Raw genomic sequence first — 23,243 nt, forward strand, 5'->3', positions numbered from 1 at the left:
CAAGTCTGAGACATTTGAAAAATTCAAGGAATTTCAGAGTGAGGTAGAGAACCAACATGACAGGAAAATAAAGTTCTTACGATCAGATCGTGGAGGAGAATACTTGTGTCATGAGTTTGGCACGCACTTAAGGAAATGTGGAATTGTTTCACAACTCACACCGCCTGGAACACCTCAGCGAAATGGTGTGTTCGAACATCGTAATCGCACTGTATTGGATATGGTGCGATCTATGATGTCTCTTACCGATCTACCGCTATCATTTTGGGGTTATGCTTTAGAGACTGCCGCATTCACTTTAAATAGGACTCCATCGAAATCCGTTGAGATGACACCGTATGAATTATGGTTTGGAAAGAAACCTAAGCTGTCGTTTATGAAAGTTTGGGGGTGCGATGCTTATGTCAAGAAACTTCAACCTGAAAAGCTCGAACCCAAGTCGGAAAAATGCGTCTTCATAGGATACCCTAAGGAAACTATCGGGTATACCTTCTACCTCAGATCCGAAGGCAAGATCTTTGTTGCCAAGAATGATTCCTTTCTAGATAAAGAGTTTCTCTCGAAAGAAGTAGGTGGGAGGAAACTAGAACTTGATGAGGTACTGCCTCTTGAACCGGAGAGTAGCGCAGCTCAGGAAGATGTTTCTGTGGTGCCTGCACCGACTAGAGGGGAAGACAATGATGCTGATCATGAGTCTTCGGATCAAGCTACTGAACTTTGTAGGTCCATGAGGACACGTTCCACACCAGAGTGGTACGACAACCCTGTCCTGGAAATCATGTTGTTAGACAACGGTGAACCTTCGAACTATGAAGAAGCGATGGCAGGCCCGGACTTCAAAAAATGGCTTGAAGCCATAAAATCAGAGGTAGGATCCATGTATGAAAATTAAGTATGGACTTTGACAGACTTGCTCGATGATCAGCAAGCCATAGAGAATAAATGGATCTTTAAGAAGAAGACTGACGTGGATGGTAACGTGACCATCTATAAGGATCGGCTTGTCGCTAAGGGTTATCGACAAGTTCAAGGGATTGACTATGATGAGACCTTCTCACCCGTAGCGAAGTTGAAGTCTGTCTGAATCATGTTAGCAATTTCCGCATTCTATGATTATGAGATATGGCAAATGGACGTCAAAACGGCATTCCTTAATGGTTTCCTTAAGGAAGAATTGTATATGATGCAGCTGGAAGGTTTTGTCGATCCTAAGAATGCTGACAAGGTATGCAAGCTCCTGCGCTCAATTTATGGGCTGATGCAAGCATCTTAGAGTTGGAACATTCGCTTTGATAAGATGATCAAAGTGTTTGGGTTTACGCAGACTTATGGAGAAGTCTGTGTTTACAAGGAAGTGAGTGGGAGCTCTGTAGCATTTCTCATATTATATGTCGATGACATACTATTGATGGGAAATGATATAGAACTTTTGGAAAGCATAAAGGCCTACTTGAATAAGAGTTTTTCAATGAAGGACCTTGGAGAAGATGCTTACATATTAGGCATCAAGACCTATAGAGATAGATTGAGACGCCTCGTTGGTTTTTCACAAAGCACATACCTTGACAAGATATTGAAGAAGTTCAATATGGATCAGTCCAAGAAGGGGTTCTTGCCTGTATTGCAAGGTGTGAAATTGAGCACGTCTCAATGCCCGGCCTCGGCAGAAGATAAAGAAAAGATGAGTGTCATCCCCTATGCCTCAGCCATAGGGTCTATTATGTATGTCATGCTGTGTAACAGACCTGATGTGAACCTTGCCGTAAGTTTGGTAGGGAGGTACCAAAGTAATCCCGACATGGAACACTAGACAGCGGTCAAGAATATCCTAAAGTACTTGAAAAGAACTAAGGATATGTTTCTTGTTTATGGAGGTGACGAAGAGCTCGTCGTAAAGGGTTACGTCGATGCTAGCTTCGACACAGATCTGGATGACTCCAAGTCACAAACCGGATACATGTACATTTTGAATGGTGGGGCAGTCAGCTGGTGCAGTTGCAAGCAAAGCGCCATGGCGGCGTGTACATGTGAAGCAGAGTACATAGCAGCCTCGGAGGCAGCACATGAAGCAGTCTGGATGAAGAAGTTCATCACCGACCTAGGAGTTATTCCCAATGCGTCGGGCACGATGACTCTCTTCTGTGACAACACTGGAGCTATTTCCCTTGCCAAGGAGCCCAGGTTTCACAAGAAGACCAGGCATATCAAGCGTCGCTTCAATTCAATTCGTGAATATATTTAGGATGGAGACATAGATATTTGTAAAGTGCATACGGATCTGAATGTCGCAGATCCGTTGACTAAACCTCTTCCGCAAGCAAAACATGCTCAACACCAGAACTCTATGAGTGTTCGATTCATCACGATGTAACTAGATTATTGACTCTGGTGCAAGTGGGAGACTGTTGGAAATATGCCCTAGAGGCAATAATAAAGTGGTTGTTATTATATTTCCGTGTTCATGATAATTGTCTATTGTTCATGCTGTAATTGTATTAACCTGAAACCGTAATACATGTGTGAATGAATAGATCGTAATATGTCCCTAGTAAGCCTCTAGTTGACTAGCTCGTTGATCAATAAATGGTCATGGTTTCCTGACCATGGACATTGGATGTCATTGATAATAGGATCACATCATTAGAAGAATGGCGTGATGGAAAAGACCCAATCCTAAGCGTAGCACAAGATTGTGTAGTTCGTTTGCTAAAGCTTTTCTAATGTCAAGTATCATTTCCTTAGACCATGAGATTGTGCAACACCCGGATACCGTAGGAATGCTTTGGGTGTACCAAACGTCACAACGTAACTGGGTGGCTATAAAGGTGCACTACAGGTATCTCCGAAAGTATATGTTGGGTTGGCACGAATCGAGACTGGGATTTGTCACTCCGTATGACGGAGAGGTATCTCTGGGCCCACTCGGTAATGCATCATCATAACGAGCTCAATGTGACTAAGGAGTTAGCCACGGGATCATGCGTTATGGAACGAGTAAAGAGACTTGCCATTAACGAGATTGAACGAGGTATAGAGATACCGACGATCGAATCTCGGGCAAGTAACATGCCGATAGACAAAGGGAATTGTATACGGGATTGATTGAATCCCCGACATGGTGGTTCATCCAATAAGATCATCGTGGAACATGTCGGAGCCAACATAGGTATCCAGATCCCGTTGTTGGTTATTGACCGGAGAGATGTCTCGATCATGTCTACATGCCTCCCGAACCCATAGGGTCTACACACTTAAGGTTCGATGACACTAGGGTTATAGGGAAAGTATGTACGTGGTTACCGAATGTTGTTCGGAGCCCCGGATGAGATCTCGGACGTCACGAGGAGTTCCGGAATGGTCCGGAGGTAAAGAATGATATATAGGAAGTGAGGATTTGGACACCGAAAGTGTTCCAGGCATCACCGGTAATGAACCTGGACCACCGGAAGGGTTCCGGGGGTCGATCGGGAGGGGTCACCGGCCCCGAAGGCTTGCATGGTACAAGAGTGGGAAGGGACCAGCCCCTGAGTGGGCTGGTGCGCCTTCTACCAAGGCCCAAGGTGCAGCAAGAAAGGGGAAGGGGGAAACCCTAGGCGCAGATGGGCCTAAGGCCCACCCTAGGGCGTGCTCCCCTTTCTCCCCCTCTTGGCCGCCCCCTCCATCCCATCTGGGGCTGCCGCCCCCCTAGGGTGGGAACCCTAGAGGGGGCACAACCCCCTCCCCTCCTCCTATATATAGTGGGGGTTTTGGGAGTGCCATACACGAAAGTCTCTCTCTCTCTATCTCTCGGCGCAACCCTACCTCTCCACCTCCTCATCTTTCGTAGTGTTTGGCGAAGCCCTGCTGGATAACCATGATGCTCCACCACCACCACGCCGTTGTGCTGCTGCTGGAGTTGTCTTCCCCAACCTCTCCCTCCTCCTTGCTGGATCAAGGTGCGGGAGACGTCACCGGGCTGCACGTGTGTTGAACGCGGAGGCGCCGTTGTTCGGTGCTTAGATCGGAATCGACCGCGATCTGAATCGTTGAGTGTACGACTCCACCAAATGCGTTCTTGTAACACTTCCGCTTAGCTATCTTCAAGGGTATGAAGATGCACTCCCTCTCTCTCGTTGCTAGTATCTCCTAGATTGATCTTGGTGACACGTAGGAAAATTTTAAATTATTGCTACGTTACCCAACAACCTGAAGACATGAGAATAAAGACGAACGACGAACAGATCTGAGCAAATCCACCAAAGACATATCTGCCTGGAGACACACCTCCACACGCCCACCGACGATGCTAGAAGCACCACCGGGACGGGACCTCGACGGGGAGAACCTTATTCCATCTTCAGGGAGGCGCCGCCGTCTCGTCTTCTTGAGCAGGATACAAACCTTAACAAAACTTAAGAAAGATCTAAGAACATAGCCCTCCCACCGGTAAGTGCCAGGATCCACTCCGCTCACACGGCCTTACGGCCACCGAAGAAGAGGCGGACCGCCACGGCGCCGGCGGGAGGCAAAGAAACCCTAACTTTTTAGGGGAGGCGACGGGAGAGTTTTTCTAACTCTATCTTTTTTTGTGTGGTGAAAATAATTCTATATCTTTATTAAAACCCATAACTATTTATTATGATATTTGTAACAAACAATTTGATGATCTTCAGTGTGTGATAGTTGTTCGGATGTGAATATTTGTTAAATTCTGTATTCTGTTTTTAAATAACTTTAATTGTCATAGAACGAATATAATTATCATCTCTAAAAAGGCACAGCGTGCTGCGTGCACAGTCGATGCATGCATGTATCGCTGACTCGACCAATGTACAGGTATCTCCCAGCAGTGCGCAGTATGATATCTTGCCATCATTGTCAGCCTGAAGAATCCTGGCAAAAGGGCTAAAGAATAAAGATACACACATCAAATCGGAGGCCTTCTTTCCCAGCGAAAGAACAAGGGAAATTCCCCAACGAAAGATACATGTAGATGGAGTAGTATCTATCCACGGCACAACCAGTGGCTTACGTGCCCCTACATGGTTCACACAGACTGTATTCCCCTCGATCCTCTGCGGCAGACGGAAAGTTACTAGTACTCTACAAGCTATCGGTTGATGAAAGTTAAAGCGACTAACAAAATGCAAAGTGGAGTATAAAAAAAGTGTACAAATTGGCAATGTCAACCTAGCTACTCTCACAATACAATTAGTAGGGATAAGCTAAGCATCAGCATGTTCAACGGGGGATATGCTTCGCCATATGCTAAGCTAGGCCGGGATGAATGGATTGGAAATTCAGAATCATGACATCAACCTAAATTATTGAATCCTACAGGTAGCATAGCCGGCTCGGCCCTGATAGACACCCAGAGGGACTGAGGGAGAGCATCGTGCGGAAGGTCTGCATGCAGTTTTTTTTTCTCTCTTCAAGTCAAAATTTGCCGTCTTTATGATTGAATTGTGACTCATCACTGTCCTCGAGCTTTGAAAAACTGGCATGCTGACCAGTTGCCGCGTTGCCCATGTCACCTGTAACTTCAGCTTGTGTAGCATGAAAGCGAACAGGGCACATTCTAACCGGGCATATATAATGCTTGCCATTGTCATTCAGAAATGACAAAAAGGATAGAAAGTGATATCCATGGAGTGATAAGGGCATCTCCAACGCGACCCTCGAACCATCCGTGTACGTCCTAACCGTGTTGTCTGGACGTATTGTGCTATCCAACACGGGTCTGTGTCGAACCGCCAAGCAATTCAGACACACTTTTTCTCGCAAAGTGGAAGGAGGGGGGTGGACGTGGGGGCTTTGACGGAGTTCGGACAGCAGTCACGTAGGACTCCGACACTCCCGGCCCACTAAATCCCCCTCCCTATTCCATTTTCTTCCATTCCACCCCTTCTCCCCCCCCCCTTTCTTTGCATCTGCACACTCCTCTTTCAATGTCGCTGCTGTACCTCTCCGACCGGCACACAGGCATTGCCGGACCACCGCAACCAGCACCGACGCTCCCGTTCGCCATTTTCAAACGCCATGTCATTTTTTTAGAATACGAAGGATGACGGGTTACTCGACCATGGAGGATGAGTTGTTGTGTGATGCGTGGTTGGCCGTATCCGGAGATTTTGTAGGCGGGAGCAGACGGGGACCTTCTGGCAGCACATGCATGATTCTTTTCAGCGTGAAAGCACATTGCGCCCTATGACATGCACATCATCCAACAACGCAATGTGTCGTATCGATGGTACGCCATCCAGACCTCCATTACCAAGTTTTGTTACGCGGTTGGTCGTCTGGAGGCAAGTTGGCCATTGGGTGCAGTTGGTCGGCTGGAGGCAAAGTGACTATTGCGCGCGGCAGTGGAGGAGATAGTAAGTTTTGCTTCTTCTTGCTCAACTTGTCGATTGAATCATTCATTCACTCAATGTTGCTCTACATATTGTGTAACCCGTGCGCGCGGCCGTGATGTACTACAGGATAGAGGGCCGACCATTTAGTTACATACACTGTTGGATGAAACTGAAGGGGCAGTATGTGGGACGACGGGATCTGTTCATAAAAAACTTGTTGAACATTCGATTTATCTCGTTGAATTTGAACAATTGTATGAATAATTTGTATTATTTTCTATCCGAACTTTGATAAAATCCATCGTGTTTGCATGAATTTCGTCTGGTTAATTGAAACCCGGGTTGAAATGTATCCAGACAGTTTTTGGATGGCCGATGGATGCCGGAGCAAATTTGCGGGTTATTATAGGAGATGCCCTAAGTCCTCGAGTCAAAGCTAAACGAGTGCCACAAGAATCCACTAGGTAGTTCGCCTCGCCGCAAATGATTGCGAAAGAACACGGACAGAATCTTGACAGAAATATTACTCTACAAGCAAGAACTTGATATTTAAAGTGATAAAAGGAAAATGCAAGGTGTAGAAAAATTGTAGAAATCGGCCATGTCAACCTAAGCCAGTCTCACAATAAATAAAACTTATATAGTATAGTAGAGATAGCTAAGCATCAATTTGTGCAACGCCGAATATGCTTCGTCATATGCTAATTAAGCTATGCCGGAACGAATGGATCAGAAATTCAGAATCATGACATGAACAAGTTATTGAAGCCTATGTGGAAGCTCTGCAGGCAGTTTTCGTTTTTGAGTCAAAATTTTGCCGTCTTGGACAAACTCGCTGCCCTCGAGCTTTGACAAAATTGGCGCTTGGACTTCAGTTTTCGTAGCGTGGTGGCTAACAGGGTATATATACCGCCTGTCGGCTGTCATTTAGAAAAGTGAAAAAAGTGGATATTGTGGAAGAGAATACTCTATATATTTTGTGATAAGTCCTCGAGTCAAGAGCCAAATGAGTGCCGCAAAATCCAAGCACTGCACTGCGCTCCTCGATCGTGATCGCCAAAGGGCAAAAGGCCGGGCAGAATCTCGAAAGCCAACGCTGGGTACCGTCCAGTCCAGTCCAGTCCGATAGTGCATGCATGGCCTCAAATCATTTGCGGCGAGGCGAACTACCTAGTGGCGGATAGAAAGATGCAAAGCCATACGTTACATAGATAGATGATGAGAAAGGCAACTGGTCTTTTGCAAATTGCCACTGCCACGGCCACTGGCTGTGAATATCGTCGTCCCCTTTTGCCTTTTGGTCACCTCCGCTGGATAACAGTGACGGTACCTCCATGCGTCTGAAGTGGACTCAGCTATAGCTGCAAGATTGGAAAGAATGCATCGAGCTTGTCTCAACTCAAAGTTGAAAACATGGCGATTTCGCCATTGTCGGCGTGGGCCTGGAATTTGCGCCAAGTCGAAGTTGAGCCGGCTCCGGGAAAGTTCCGCCCCTTAACTTCCATTGTGAGGTAGGTGAAGAGATTTGAACCTACTCCCTTCGTTCCGAATTACTTGTCGCGGAAATGGATGTATCTAGATGTATTTTAGTTCTAAATACATCCATTTCTATGACGAGTAATTCGGAACGGAGGGAGTAGGTGGCTACATGGAAACACGCCATTGTGCTAGGAGGCTCTCCCCGAGTTAGTTATTAGTTTAAAAAGTGAAAATTGTTTTCACAAAAAATAGTGAAACTTGTAAACAACATTTATAAAAATATATGTATGCACACTTGGTTAACTTCACAAATTATGACATCAATAATTTAGGTCAATCGGGCACACAACACACTCTACAAATCCCAACAGTCGACCACAATGACAGTATTTGTCTCTATCTTTCTTCTGATTAACGAGTTTAACAAGTTAAATAAGCAACTCATCAACCTGGCCGGTTAAGCTCTCTACAAGCAAACAACAAGACTAAGGTTTTTCTTCTACGACCTCTCAGCTAGGGTCTCCCTGCCTCTTGTCGGCGCCGTCACCGGCCCGCCTCGCCTCCTATGGTCCTCGGGTCATGAATGTGCGGTGGATCCTGGCCCTTGCCGGGCGAGGACTCTATTTTTAGATGTCTTTTGGCGTTTTGTTAGGATTTGTGCCATACTCAGGAAGACGAGACGGAGGCAACTTCTTAAAGATGAAATAAGGTCCTCCCCGCCTAGATCCCATCCGACGATGCTTCTAGAGTTGTTGGAGGACGTGATTCCCCGACAGATCTCGTGAGATCCGGCCGCGTTTGTCTTCAGTGGATCTGCTTGAATCCGGCCTTCCTTCTTGTGTGTGTATATGTGTCTGCATGTTGGATTCTTCCGATCAAGGCTTCTCATCATCGGCGGCGGTTGTTGTTCCGATGTGCTGGTCCTATGGAGTCTTTGCATGACAACTTCTCAATTGTCGACTACAACGATGTTTGCGTGGCTCCGATGAGGGAGGGGCGATTACGGCGGCGCGTCTTCGGCTCGCTCCAGTGCTTGCAGTCGTCGCTAGGTGGTCAACGGACTTGAATGTAATTCTTACTTCTGGTTTTCTTTGTACTCACTCCGTAAAAAAATATAAGAGCATTTAGAGGGCGTACTATCTTTTCGACACATAAAAGTACATTCGAAGAAGAATCGAAATTATTAAATAATCAGAATTGACAGTTAATGAATAGATTGGAAGTTTTTTTGAGAAAAAAAATCTATGTCTACAGGCAGACGCAATTTATTTAGCTCTGTTTACAAACATTCGCAAGATAGAAAAACACTGTCCATAAACAAACTAAAATTAAAACTGGGCTGACTCGGTAGTTAATGAGTTGGAGCCAAGCCACAAGCCACTCATTTACTCTTTAATTTTCTTTTTAGTATGCATATAAAATTTAGTCAAAGGAAAATATCAACATCTACAATACAAAAATTATATGTCATCAAAATTAATTCGATCATACATCTAATAATATCGATTTCATAGCATGGATGTTGATATCTTTTCCTACAAAGCTAGACAAAGTTTGATCTTGACCGAATCTTATATGCAAACTAAGAACAAATGGAGAGAGTACTATTAGAGCAACTCTAGCAGTCCCCACATCCCACCCCGGCCTGTAAAATAACCGCCAAAATGCGGGTCGGGATGAAAAAACCAGCACGGTCAGACCCCGCATCCCGCCCCAGCCCGTAAAATAACCGCCAAAATGCGGGTCGGGGCGGAAAAACCAGCACGGTCAGACCCCGCATCCCGCCCTGACCCATAAAACTTTTTGGAGGGCGCGGCAAAATCCCGACCCCGACCGAGAAAATGCGGGTTTTCCCTTCGCGGTTGCGGTGCCCTGCATATAAGCGAAAGCGGATGGTGGAAGGACATTTCATCCCGCGCTTTCCCCCACCAACCACCTCTCCTCTTCCCCCTCGCGCCGCCACCGGCCGCCGCCCAAGATTCCGGCGAAAGCAGCCGGCAGGAGCACACCGAAAGGCCGCCACGCGCACGAGGCCTCCCCTCCCTTCCCCCCACGTCGGCGGGCCGTCGGATTTGTGGATCTGCGGCACTTCATCGCGGGCAGCCGGATTTGGCCTTTTCCGGCTGCCGCTTGCTGCCCCAAGCGATGGAGTGGTCGGGGAGCCTCTCCCGCAGCCCAGGCAAGGGCGCATTACCGCATGCAGGTACGGGTTCGTCCGCCCGCCGCCGCCGAAGGTTTGCGGGCATGGATTTGTCCGGCCGTCCACCGGGCTCGGCGCTCGCGCGGCGTCTTTGTGGCTTGCCGATGCCACTCATACAGTGCGACGACTGCACGCGGAAAGTGTTGCGGCTCACTTCGAGCACGCCGAAGCACCCCGGACGGGTGTTCTTCAAATGCGAAAACGACGGGGTACGTGCACTTGCGATAGCTCATTTGATGGCTCATCTGTAGTTCAATTACGGTAGCTCACTTCGAGCTTGCTCATTCTTTTGTGTAGGACAATGGATACTCATTTTGGTTTTGGTAAGGCCAATACATTGATTTATTGATAGAAAGAAATTTAATAGATGTTGGTGCACTCCTTAGTACAATCGAAGGCAATGATGCGACTGCATGTGCAACTAGAGGGGACGCAACGTCTACTTCTTTCGAACCAAAGATGAAGAAAGAAGAATGCAAAATCAAGAATTCACAGATCAACAATGAATGCATGGAGAAGATATTAGTCCAACTTATGGGAGCAGTTATGGAAGTTGAAAATCTTCTGAAATGCATACTTATGGTTCTTGTCTTTTTTGGTTTTGCTATTCTAGCAAAGATTTGGTGATGTTTTCTGTATCTAATGTTGTTGCAAAAGGAAAGAAATGCATTATGCTAGATCAATCTAAGTTGCAAATTTAAGTTTTACGGATTGAGAGGAGTTGCGCCAGATCAGACGCCGCGTAGCCGACCCGTAAAAAAACATATTCCGAAAATATTCTTTTTTACGGATCCATTATGCGAGGTCTGTAACTGCGGCCGTCCACGCCAGCCCGCAAAAATGTTTTTGCGCGAACTGCAAACATGTTTTATGGACCGGAACGATGCGGGGTCTGCTAGAGTTGATCTTAGCTCTCTAGCCCTGGTCGCCGTGCGTGGCGTCGCGGTCGGCGTGCCAATCCAATCGCCGGTGTTCCCCAACGAACGAACGGCCCCCATGCCAAATCAAACAAACCAAAACCAGCTCCAGCTCCAGCTCCAGCTCCGAGTCAACTCTCCACCCCGTACTTGGGACTACTAGTTTAGTAGTTGGTCCGACTTGGCTGCCTCCCTTCTCCAGTCCACTCCGGCGAGCACAATCCCCGCATATTCCCCGCAAATCATACGACCCGGGCTTAAAAATCTCTGATGATTTGTTATTAGGGCTTACTATTAGTTAGAGCATGACGGAACGGGAAAAGATTCCCGCTGTCCTATATTACCCCATCCTCCTTCCTTCATTTCTTCCTCGGCCTCGCACTCAACGATCCCTCTCTTTCGACCTCCTCTCCTCTCTGCTTCCGTTTCCGCGCTAGCCTCGGTACGAGAAAGAAACAGGGGAGGGGAGGCATGGGGGCTCGCCGGCGCCTGGCGCTCCTCGCGCTCGCCGTGGCCCTCGCCGCGGCGGCGGCCACCACGGGCCACGCCGGCGTCACCAGCGCGTACCGGCGCAAGCTGGAGGCCACCGCCGACATGCCGTTCGACGCCGACGTCTTCCGCGTGCCGCCGGGCTACAATGCCCCTCAGCAGGTCCGTCCGTCCCTCTGATTTTCGATCTGTGGTTCTTGGGTCGGCCGTCAGGGAGCAATAATTCCTCATCTTGTTTTCATCGGGCGGTTCGTTGCGCAGGTGCACATCACGCTGGGCGACCAGACGGGCACGGCGATGACGGTCTCGTGGGTGACGGCGAGCGAGCTGGGCAACGGCACGGTGCGGTACGGCCCGTCGCCGGACAAGATGGAGATGACGGCGCAGGGCACGCACACGCGCTACGACTACTTCAACTACACCTCCGGCTTCATCCACCACTGCGTCCTCAGGAACCTCAAGGTAACCTGCGGAACCTCCTCGGGAAAACGAGCAGAGAACCCGAGAGCTGGCACACATCATGCACGCAACGGGCGCCGGCCGCCATTGATTTCGTGTGCTCCTGCGTGCAGCATGGCGTGAAGTACTACTACGCGATGGGGTTCGGCCACACGGTGCGCACCTTCTCCTTCACCGCCCCTCCCAAGCCCGGCCCCGACGTGCCCTTCAAGTTCGGCCTCATCGGTATGCTGTTCATCAGTTCGTTGGTACTGTACTCTTCTTGGTCATGCTTGATGAACACTGGAAAATAAGATCCGTGATGTACGAGTTGGTATAGTTAATTACTCCATGGATCGGTATAAACAAGATGGTTCGGTAGGATCTACGACAAGATGAGGAATGCCTGGCGAGAGCCAGCATCGGTCGTCAGTCATCGTTGTCGTCGCTAGACGTTAGCCAGCATCCGATCCATGTCAGAGATCCATATGCCAGTATGATAATCATCTTAGGTGCGTAGTTCGGCCGGCGTCCTGCGTGCAAGTAGCTGACACGTCCACTTCCTTGGGGTCTGAATTTCATGGGATTTACTCCCTCCGTTTGGAATTACTTGTCTCGAATATGGATGTATCTAGAACTAAAATACATCTAGATACATCCATTTCTGTAACAAGTAATTCCGAACGAAAAGAGTATCGATCAAGACAAGATGGCCATGTTGACTGCCGCAGGAAACAATGTGCTCCAGACCAGTGAGCCAGTGAGCCAATGTCATAGGCTCATAGCTGTCTGAAATGAACAAGGAAAGTGAAAATTGACTAGGAGTAATTGGGAAAGAAAATCCTTAAAACAAAACAAAACAAATTGACTAGGAGTATTCGGTTAGCTAGCTGGATATTTATTTTGTTTTGAGGAATATAATCAAGCTGTATAGTAATTATTTTGATTTGCAGGAATAAATAATCAAGCCGGATCTTTTATTCATGTTTATTAATCCTTTTTGTGGGGATTTTTAATAAATATATTTATTAATTTTGCCGGGCAGGTGACCTGGGGCAGACGTTCGACTCCAACAGCACGCTGTCGCACTACGAGGCCAACGGCGGCGACGCGGTGCTCTTCGTGGGCGACCTCTCCTACGCCGACGCCTACCCGCTGCACGACAACCGGCGCTGGGACAGCTGGGCGCGCTTCGTGGAGCGCAGCGTGGCGTACCAGCCCTGGATCTGGACCGCCGGCAACCACGAGCTGGACTACGCGCCGGAGATCGGCGAGACGGTGCCCTTCAAGCCCTTCACCCGCCGCTACCGCACGCCGTACCGCGCCGCCGGCAGCACGGAGCCGCTCTGGTACTCGGTCAAGGTCGCCTCCGCCCACATCATCGTGCTCTCCTCCTACTCCTCCTACGGCAAGTACACGCCGCAGTGGACGTGGCTGTCGGACGAGCTGGGCCGCGTCGACCGCAAGGCCACGCCGTGGCTCATCGTGCTCATGCACTCGCCATGGTACAACAGCAACAACTACCACTACATGGAGGGGGAGACGATGCGGGTGCAGTTCGAGAGCTGGCTGGTGGCCGCCAAGGTGGACCTCGTCCTCGCCGGCCACGTCCACTCGTACGAGCGCAGCCGCCGCTTCTCCAACGTCGCCTACAACATCGTCAACGGCAAGGCCACGCCCGTGCGCGACTTGGACGCGCCCGTCTACGTCACCATCGGCGACGGCGGCAACATCGAGGGCATCGCCAACAAGTACGTATACGTTGCTTGCTTGAATTCATTATTGAATTTATATGCAGGGTGCTCTGCTCTGCTCCGGCCATGCATTGCTGACATGACAAAATGAATGAATGGATGCAGCTTCACGGAGCCGCAGCCGTCCTACTCGGCCTTCAGGGAGGCGAGCTTCGGGCACGCGACGCTGGAGATCAAGAACCGGACGCACGCCTACTACGCGTGGCACCGCAACCACGACGGCGCCAAGGCCACAGCCGACTCCGTCTGGCTCACCAACAGACACCACCTCCCCACCGACGACTCCAAGTGAAGTGGCCGGACGGATCATCTGCCCCTTTACTTGAGCAACGTGGGGTTTTTCTTACATGTCGATCCATCCGGCTGCGATGGGACAGAAAAGAAGACATCTTGGGCAGCTGCAAATGGTTGCTACACGGCTGCTTCTTTCATCTCATTTGTGAATCTCTTGAGCTCGAGCCGTAGTTAGTGCAATTAGTCATGTAACCTTAAGGGTAAAGCTCTTGCGCGTAGTCTCGTTTGAAATAAAATAACAAAAGAGATTTGGGAGGTTCTTCTCAAGCACCTGATCTGCATTCGACTATATACATATGTGTTGACTGAAACTGTGCATGATAATCAGATCATGTGCAGAGAGCATCATTTCTTCTAAATATAATATTCAAACGTGCTCCACGCTCCTGATTTCTTTCCTGGCAGGTAATCAGATGGTCAGAGTATAACAAAGATATGCTAGGGTAATTGGGAACATCAAACTCCAGGAAAATGAAATGAACTCTGCTGGGGGAAACGTCTCCTACCGCGTCCCTCCGCCTATTTCGACAAGTAAAATGAAGGGAAGCTCGTACTACTAGTAGCGTGCTTTGGAGTTGTAACATGTAGTGTCTCTCCTTCTTGCCGTGCCGAAAAGGAGGTCTTGTAATGGTTGTTGCTATCTTCTACTCCCTCCATCCCAAAATATAAAATCATTTTTGACATTAATGGTCTTACATTTTAGGACGGAGGATGTGTAAAACAATGAAACGTACCTATTTTGTGTACTCCCCGGGAAAAGGAGTACAAGTAGTTCAATAACAACGTAAAAAGAAAAAAAACAAAGAAAAGAGTCAATTACACCACTAATGCTTAAACTTGGTAAGAAAATTCACTTTACTGCTAAAACTTGCAGCAGATATTGAACTGGTGCCACAAGTTGGCTCAGGCATACATGTACGGTGCAAATTATGTTCGGATACAAAATCGACACTAACGAGGCGCACCAGCATGGCATGGGGCCCGCGGTCAGCAACCAAATGACGGAGGCAAGGCGTGTGGCCTACTATTGTTTGAAAACTCCCTCATATTTATTTTCTAATAAAAACTCGCGCGAGTCAATTTGAATAGTAGTTGGCCGCATGGGTTCACGTGTCAACTCGGTTCCACAGGAGCATTTCATGTCCTATATGGATACATCTGAAATATATTCTTTGAGTCTTAAGTGGGCCGCGGTCCATGAGGCCCATTTTGCACTTCTTTAAATCTTATAGAAAATATGTAAATTATAATCGTGTGATATAAATAATACACATGTAAATAAAATTAATTGCATTACAAAAATAATCAAGTTTTAATTTAACATTTATCCATATATTTAAATTATAAAATACAAAACTATTCATGCAATATATAATACATCAAAGTAATTTTATATGCTTCTATGTATTTTAGTAAATGCTTATAGAAATTTGAAATTGTTCAAAGTTCAAAGCAAAATATTCATGTAGTATATTTAAGTGTTCAGGCTTTACAAAGGTTTTTGTTCATCTATATATTTGAAGAAATGTTTATAGAAGTTTGAAAATCTTAACAGTTTTAACAAAATATCTGTGTAGTATACAAAAAGTGTTCAAGCTTTAAGAAACTTTATATTTTTCTATATTTAAATAAATGTTATATAAGTTTAAAATGTTCTTGCTTTTAATAAAATAATTATGTACCTGTTCATTTTGTTTTGCAAGATTTTTGTTTATAGTACACAATTCTAGTTTACATATAGAAAAAAAAACAGTGCAAAATGGGTCATAGGGACAGCAGCCCCCCTAAGACTAAAAAACCTTAAAAAAATCGACTTCTCTCGACAGCTCCCGGATCCAATCTGACATCGACAAGGTCAGGCCGGCTTCGGTACGGGAGCGGCGACAGCGGCGCGTCGGCGACTCGTTCTGGTGGTGATAGTGGTCGTTCGGTGGTCCATGAATCTCAATGTAGTTTTTACTATGTTTGAAGTGCTTTGTACTTTCGGTGAATCTTCGTGATAGATATGATTCTTTTGGAGAAAAAACTTAACTTTATAGACACCTCGAGCGTAGACAATCCTTGAGACAAGGGTATTACCGCCAAGACTGGAGGTGACGGCCTGACGGGGACGCAAGACCCGGGACGCAGGCCACCTCGTCACCGCTCCTTCCATTGGCCGCGCCCACGGACGCAGGCCGACAGTTTCCCGTCCTGCCCCTCCCTCGTCGCTAGTCGTTGCTTGCTCCGATTTTCCACCCACAATCCGGGGCAAAACACCCGGGGAGCGAAGCAAGAAACCGAGGGCTCTCCTCCCAGGCGCGGATCTACCAGCCTACCAGGGCGCGGACCGCGCGAGGCTCTGGCCTTCCGCTCCTCCAGCATGAGGTAAGCTCCTGGCTCCACACGCGCTGGTTCCTCTCCTCTCCCTTGGATTCCAGCACTGCTGCATAGATAGCTTCGTCAGGCCAATGGGGAATTTTCTTTCTTTTATGCTAGCTCTATGCGTGAATGGTGCTCATCTGGCGCCCATCTCGAGTTAATTAGGCCAAGACAGGGGATTTCCCACTGATTGTATGCGTTACCCGGACGAATGAGGCGGGATGGAGCAGGATTAATTAGTGGATCAGGCTCTGTATCCAGCAAAGGCAGATGCGTAGATGTGTGTTCGAGCAATGCCTTCAGGTGCCCGAGCGAGCGACTCGGATGTGCGTTTGGGGAATGCCATTTTGATTGATGGCCGGGGTGAATCTGATCCAGGGACGCCAGCCGCAAGCTCGATCCCGTAATCCCGTTGACCTTAGCCGTGTGGTCTGGTTGCTAACGATGGCCGGTTGCCTGCTCCACTAAGTGCAAGCCACACGAATCTGGTGGTAGTATCTGTGGCTGTGAGGCTGCGCTCAGCTCCCTGCACTTGCAGAATGCTAGAGATTCAAGTGAGACGGAGGAACGTTATCATTCTCGGTCCGGTTCTCAGATCCTTGAGTGAAACAGGGGAAACAGGAATATTCTTGTTCTTCCATTGTCACCCCTTCCCTTTTCGGATGCTGATGTAGCCTGAAAGCGAGGATCTCATGACAACCACCACGGCAGACTCTTGGTACCTCTGTGAGACCACCTTAAGCATCATGCGATCGGCATATATAGCTTTGTTTTAGATGGATTGGCTTGTTAACTAGTACTAGGTCCTAAGCTTCAGTTCCAGGGGAGACATTTCATTCGTTTAAACCAACTAGTAGTATAGCAGTTAAGATACTCTACTTTGCAGTTTTGCATGGAAATCTTTGAACGTTTCCTCATCACACCCTTCCAATTTATAGTGACAAATTCACCAAATATTATGCGTACAGTCCAAAGCATGAAAAACAGGAACTCTTCTAGGTATTATGTCTACAATTCCTATGTGGTGTGAATGCAATTAACTTTTTGGAGCATACTTCAGTATTCATTCATTACAACCGTTTCATTCTAGATCTTTTGCACCCATTGGCCACGCCTCAAAACATACTTTGCACATGTGAGACACCCTATAGATCCTTGCTAAGGACTTAAGGAGTGAATTTAAGCTTAATTGCACTGATGATGTGAATAGTGGATTGAAACATGTTTACTCTGTTGTGTCACAGAAATATCCCCAGGATTCTGTTACTGTCATGTGGCATCCATAGGGGTATATGGAATGTTTACCTAATTATTATTTTGCCTTCTTTCAGGGGAAAAAAGATGATATATGGATTCTCCATTTCCCTTATCCTCATCAACCTGGCTTCCATAATGGAGCGGGCTGATGAGAATCTCCTCCCCGCTGTTTACAAGGAAGTCAGTGCCGCCTTCGATGCTGGTCCTACTGATCTGGGGTACCTTACGTTTATAATGAACTTTCTGAAGTCCATAGCATCTCCCTTGGCAGGTGTCCTTGCTCTTCAGTATGATCGCCCCACTATTCTTGCGGTCGGAACTGTCTTCTGGGCTCTATCAACAGGGGCCGTTGGTGTCAGCCAGTATTTTCAGCAGGTTGCATTCTGGAGAGGTGTAAATGGTGTTGGACTTGCCATTGTCATACCATCACTTCAGTCCTTCATTGCTGATAGCTACAGAGAGGGCACCCGTGGCGCCGGATTTGGTTTGTTGAGTCTCATTGGCTCAATAGGTGGTATAGGAGGAAGTATTGTGGCGACAGTTATGGCTGGAAGGGATTATTGGGGATTTCCTGGATGGCGGTTTGCATTTATTGTGGTCGCGTTTGCAAGCTTGTTGATTGGGCTTCTTGTTTACTTTTACACCGTTGATCCTAGAAAAACATCTCCAGGGAATTTTGGTGACGACGACACCCATGAGAGGTATGGTTTTCTTCTGATTTTTGATAAATTCTTTGATAGACTTTTAATAGTTTAGATGAATCGTGAAAGCATAATTAGCATGTAGTAGTAGTATTGCTGGTGATCAAGTGCTGGCATTTATTTTCTGTTTTCACTATATCCAACATCATGCTTGCAACTTTTCTCATTCAACTTTTCAGCTGAGTTGGAATTTTGTAATTGTTTTCTTTTCTAAGCTGATGTGTTTGATTCTACGTTAACTTTCCATATAACAGTATGTGTATCTGTCCTTGAAGCATAATGTTGCTATCTCATGTAAATGGCAGGTCACGTTTGGTTGGTAACAGTGTTTTCCCTCCACTGTCCATCTGGAAGGATTCATGGATAACAGCAAGATCTGTCATGAAAGTGCGGACATTTCAAATCATCGTCCTGCAAGGCATAGTCGGCTCCTTGCCATGGACTGCTGTCGTTTTCTTCACAATGTGGTTTGAGCTAATTGGTACGAGTACAAACCAACGGACATTTCCAGTATTTGAACTGACAATAACTCCTTGCTGGAGTTAAACATTAACAAAGTCTTGAAACCTCGTAGGTTTCGATAACAAAAGCTCGGCGGGGTTAAACAGCCTATTCGCCATCGGCTGCGCGAGTGGGTCATTTCTTGGTGGAGTAATTGCAGACCGCGTGTCAAGACACTACCCGGATTCAGGCCGCATCATGTGTGCTCAGTTCAGTGCCTTCATGGGCATCCCTTTCACATGGATCCTCCTCACGGTCATCCCGCAGTCGGTCGACTACTGGTACAGCTACGCCGTCACGCTGTTCCTGATGGGGCTCACCATAAGTTGGTGCGCCACCTGCGCAAACAACCCGATGTTCGCGGAGGTGGTCCCTCCCAAGCACCGCACCATGATCTACGCGTTTGACCGCGCGTTCGAGGGCTCCTTCTCCTCGCTGGCCGCTCCTGCCGTCGGCATGGTGACCGAGAGGGTATATGGCTACAACGCAAAGACGGTGAATCTAGCGGACGGGTCGGTGGCAGGGGCGTATGCGCTCTCGAGAGGGCTGCTGACCATGATGATTGTTCCTTTTGGTCTGTGCTGCCTGTTCTACACCCCGCTGTACTTTGTGTTCAAGCGCGACCGTGAGAACGCGAGGTTGGCGGCCAGTGCCAAGGATCTGGAGCTAATGTGATGCTCCGCGGTTTTTTTTTATCAGCTGCAGTGTTCGTTAATGCGGTTAGTTGATTCAGCTTGGGGTTGAAATGGTGCAGTTGACAGAATACTACAGGTTTCACCTTCTTCAGACAGATGAGAAGTACACCTTCAGACAAATGAAAAGAAATACACGAGTACACCTTCAGACAGATGACAAGATATACACGGGTAGAGTCGGTGATTTTAATTTTGTCAATTAGAGAGGATATATATTGTACTAATACATTGTGTAGGTAAATAAATGGCAGCTGTCATGTTCAATCTCACCGCAATTAGGATTTATTTTTTCTTTTGTCGCCTGTAATCCTGAGCTGAATTTTTGGATGAAGATGGCATTGCCCCTGATCCTGAAGTAATGAACTAAACTTGGTTCAGCATGTGCAACATTCACTTTGACCAATTTGACACTCTAATTGAATTTGTATTTGCCTCCTGTATGGTGCCTCCGGCATTATGTTTTCTTGTACAGAAGCTGCATCTTTTGAGTTCGGACAACCAAAACACGCATCCACCACAACTTTGTAGTGCAGTTTCTCATGTTGCCAAAAACACCAGATTAGGAAATTATTTGTTCAATATTTACATTTCCAACAAAATTGTACAATAAATCTTGTAAACAATGAGCAAAAACCGCTGATTCAAACTTGTAAACAATGCACACAGTTGGCGAAGAGCTTGAGCACTTCTACTTGCAAGAAGCTTAACCTACAATTGTTTATACGCCTAAAACAAATGTAGGATGCTCATGCTTTCAAATGGAGAATCAGTCCATGAACTAAATCTTGGAGGCATGCAGGACCAAAATCATATTTTTAAGAATATATAAACTGGACAACTTTAAAACATGCCTTGCTGCATTCTGTAACTCTGCTTCCCAACTAACAATGGTTAATTCAGTTTAGATTTCCATCTAGTTGAGAAATTCATGTTCCACCTTCAGGTAGATGAACTGTAGAATTAGAGAGAATATAAATTGTAGATGAAGAAATGGCATCCATCTCCTTTTATTATCCTGCCTAGGATCAGTGTAGTTTGTGGGGTATTTCTCACGAGAGTATTGGTAAAAATACAACCTCTGAACAAAAAAGGATAATCATTTATTTTCAGAGCTCCGTTCCTCATCCTTTTGTAACGCACACCACTCGTCTTTCATCCAGTCCCACGCCCACGGCGCACATGGCAAGCGCCTACCTCTCAAGCTTCCAGGCTGCCCCCACCGCCACCGGCGGCGGCGCCGGCGCGTCACCGAGGCCGAGGCCAAGAGCGGTGACACGCCACGCCTCCGAGCCGTCGGGCAGGCGATCAGTTTGCCTCCGCCTCGGCATCAGCCTCGCCACCGCCGCCGTGCTCCACACAGCGCCCGCCCACGCCACCGACGAGGACCCGGAGCCGGAGCCGGCCAACAACGGCTGGTGGCTCACCGAGTTCCCCTTGCCGGTGCCCAAGATCCGCAACAGTACGTACCGCCAACCTTCCCATACACACTCCTACCATATATAGCACCTCGATCATGCTCAAAGATTTTCATGGTGCAGAGGAGATCAATAATGGCGAGTCGGGGACGCGGTCCTTCGTGAAGAACGGCATCTACATGGCCGACATCGGGCCGAGCTTCGCGGCGCACGCCTACCAGATACGCAGCTCCGCCTTCGACCTGCTGGCGCTGGAGGACCTGCTCGGCAAGGAGGCCTCCAACTACGTCAACAAGTACCTCCGCCTCAAGGCCACCTTCATCTACTACGACTTCGACAAGCTCATCACCGCCGCCGACCCCGACGCCAGGCCGCCGCTCCTCGGCCTGGCCAACCGCCTCTTCGACAGCTTCGAGAGGCTGCAGGCCGCCGTCACCACCAAGGACGACGCCGACATCGGGTCCTGCTATGCTGATACCAAGCTCATCCTGCAGGAAGTCATGACAAGAATGGCCTAGCTAGCTAGCTTGCTTGCTAGGACAAACACCTCTTTAATTTTCTCTGAATGTACATTTAGTAATGATACTGAGAAATACCACGATTTTAGTCTTGAACAATTTGGTAGAGATACCACGCAGTTAATGGAATGCTTCTTCCGAGCAATTAGTCAGAGTTAATTATGTGAATGCTCCGCAGTTTTTTTTAACAATTTCTTGTTTCAGTTGCAGTGTTCGTTAACTGGTTAATTGATTCAGTTTGGGGTTGAAGACAGAGTACAGGTTTCACCTTCTTCAGATACTCCCTCCGCTCACAAATATAAGATGTTTTGAATATTTCACTATGGACTACATAGATACTGAAATCAGTGAACAAACACACTAAAACATGTCGATATACATTCTACTCAGAAAAAAGTTAAAACATCTTATATTTGTGAAAGGAGGGAGTAGATGAAAAGTACATGATACAGACCACCTTCTTCAGTTCAGACTTCAGACAGATGAAAAGTACACTAGCATAGACCACCTTCTTCAGACAGATGGAATATACATCTTTTTTTTGTACAATTAGAGAGGATAAATTCTACTAATGTATTGTGTAGATAAATAAATAAACCCTCTCAGGGTCACTGTAGTTTGGGAGTATTTCTCAAGAGAGTTTTGGTAAAAAAATGACATTAAAAGTTCATTTTTATTAGATCAGAAATAGTTAAATGACCAATCAAAGATTGCACCATGAAATTTCAACCTAACTATACTATTATATATATTCGAAGAATTGTCAATTGGATTTGAAGTTTGCATCACTTTGGTTTGGACTAGTGTCACCTCATCTCTAGTTGTAAGTTGTAACTACATTATACAAAAACTCCCAATAGAAATACCCTTATACCCAAATAACATAGCATGTGTCTTGTTGCTTTGCTGTCAAACTTTTGGTAATTTTAACTACATATACTAAATCTCCCAATAAAAATTACCCTTTACCCAAATAACTCCAGGATATATTTTCTGTTGTTGTCTGAAAACGTGGACTACGCAAGACTGAAAGAGAAACATCCACACTGACAAATGCTGATACTATTTGCAGAGTATGTAAACAGCTATACTCATTTGGTTTGCCACCTAAAGTGGCTCTATTTGCAGAATAACTCCAGTATATGTTGTTATAGCGTGTAAGTTCAGAGAAGCATAGATAAAGACAGGATCGTATCGATTGACCTGCTCCTGCAAACTGCTTCAAGTTCAAGCCTTCTTAATTGCCTCTCTCCCATCCAAATTCATACCAAAACCATGCATGGCTACAGTTAAGGTACAGTAGCTTCGACCACTGATTAAGCCCCAAACACCAAGCTTGCATCACCTTACCAAAAGTATTCATCAAATCATTCACACGGACACACTAGCAGGCTAGCAGCTAATTAAGGAGTAGCTTTGGAGACTAAATAAAGAACTAAGCTGGCTACCGTTCTACTTGCTTCACAGAGAAAGACATGATCATATGGATTGACTTGCTCTTGCGACATTTTAATGTTTCAAGTTCCAACCTTGTTAATTGTCTCTCCCCAACCCAGATTTGCAGCTAAGATAGCTCCCACCACAGATTAGGCCCAGCTATAGTGCTAGACATGCATCACATTCCCTGAAGAACTGAAGAACTAACCGGCTATGGCTCTAATTAAAAGAAGCAAGCTTGAGATTCATCAAGCGGCCTCAACCGGACATGGAATTTTAGAGCACTTGCACCCAGGTCCTACTATCCTAGCTGTCCAATACCGCTTTAAGATCCGTGCGACACAACTAACTTTATATATGAAATTTTCTCTTTTTTGTTTCTCTCACATAGAACATATCTTGAAGTTCAAACCTATGCAGCGTGGCAAAGCTTTCTAACTAGAATCTAGGAT

At 46.8% G+C, this 23,243-nt stretch overlaps 3 protein-coding genes across 3 annotated transcripts; all 3 read left to right on the forward strand.

Moving 5' to 3' along the window:
• The first annotated feature begins 11,278 nt into the window (after window positions 1-11,278).
• On the forward strand, window positions 11,279-14,173 carry LOC123105568 (purple acid phosphatase 2). Its single transcript, XM_044527652.1, has 5 exons — window positions 11,279-11,582; window positions 11,682-11,882; window positions 11,993-12,104; window positions 12,904-13,609; window positions 13,718-14,173. Exons 1-5 carry the CDS (start codon window positions 11,403-11,405, stop codon window positions 13,902-13,904), a joined length of 1,386 nt encoding a protein of 461 aa, XP_044383587.1. The 5' UTR covers window positions 11,279-11,402; the 3' UTR covers window positions 13,905-14,173.
• Window positions 14,174-16,041: 1,868 nt separating this feature from the next.
• On the forward strand, window positions 16,042-19,857 carry LOC123105567 (uncharacterized). Its single transcript, XM_044527651.1, has 4 exons — window positions 16,042-16,273; window positions 17,599-18,225; window positions 18,531-18,706; window positions 18,800-19,857. The coding sequence occupies exons 1-4, from the start codon at window positions 16,269-16,271 to the stop codon at window positions 19,399-19,401; spliced, it is 1,410 nt and encodes a 469-aa protein (XP_044383586.1). The 5' UTR covers window positions 16,042-16,268; the 3' UTR covers window positions 19,402-19,857.
• Window positions 19,858-20,540: 683 nt separating this feature from the next.
• On the forward strand, window positions 20,541-21,499 carry LOC123108141 (photosynthetic NDH subunit of lumenal location 3, chloroplastic). The gene is made up of 2 exons (XM_044529983.1): window positions 20,541-20,880; window positions 20,960-21,499. The coding sequence occupies exons 1-2, from the start codon at window positions 20,601-20,603 to the stop codon at window positions 21,352-21,354; spliced, it is 675 nt and encodes a 224-aa protein (XP_044385918.1). The 5' UTR covers window positions 20,541-20,600; the 3' UTR covers window positions 21,355-21,499.
• The last annotated feature ends 1,744 nt before the right edge of the window (window positions 21,500-23,243 follow it).

The sequence above is a fragment of the Triticum aestivum genome, chromosome 5A (genome assembly GCF_018294505.1).
Source record: "Triticum aestivum cultivar Chinese Spring chromosome 5A, IWGSC CS RefSeq v2.1, whole genome shotgun sequence".
Classification (NCBI taxonomy): Eukaryota; Viridiplantae; Streptophyta; class Magnoliopsida; order Poales; family Poaceae; genus Triticum; species Triticum aestivum.

Bases quoted from the DNA above. Each gene is read 5' to 3' on its own strand.
- LOC123105568 (XM_044527652.1), top strand. From the start codon at position 11,403: ATGGGGGCTCGCCGGCGCCTGGCGCTCCTCGCGCTCGCCGTGGCCCTC. The intron at 11,883-11,992 runs GTAACCTGCGGA...TCCTGCGTGCAG, and splicing joins GCGTCCTCAGGAACCTCAAG to CATGGCGTGAAGTACTACTA. The intron at 12,105-12,903 runs GTATGCTGTTCA...TTTGCCGGGCAG, and splicing joins CTTCAAGTTCGGCCTCATCG to GTGACCTGGGGCAGACGTTC.
- LOC123105567 (XM_044527651.1), top strand. The intron at 18,226-18,530 runs GTATGGTTTTCT...TGTAAATGGCAG, and splicing joins GACGACGACACCCATGAGAG to GTCACGTTTGGTTGGTAACA. The intron at 18,707-18,799 runs GTACGAGTACAA...GAAACCTCGTAG, and splicing joins AATGTGGTTTGAGCTAATTG to GTTTCGATAACAAAAGCTCG.
- LOC123108141 (XM_044529983.1), top strand. From the start codon at position 20,601: ATGGCAAGCGCCTACCTCTCAAGCTTCCAGGCTGCCCCCACCGCCACC. The intron at 20,881-20,959 runs GTACGTACCGCC...TTCATGGTGCAG, and splicing joins GGTGCCCAAGATCCGCAACA to AGGAGATCAATAATGGCGAG.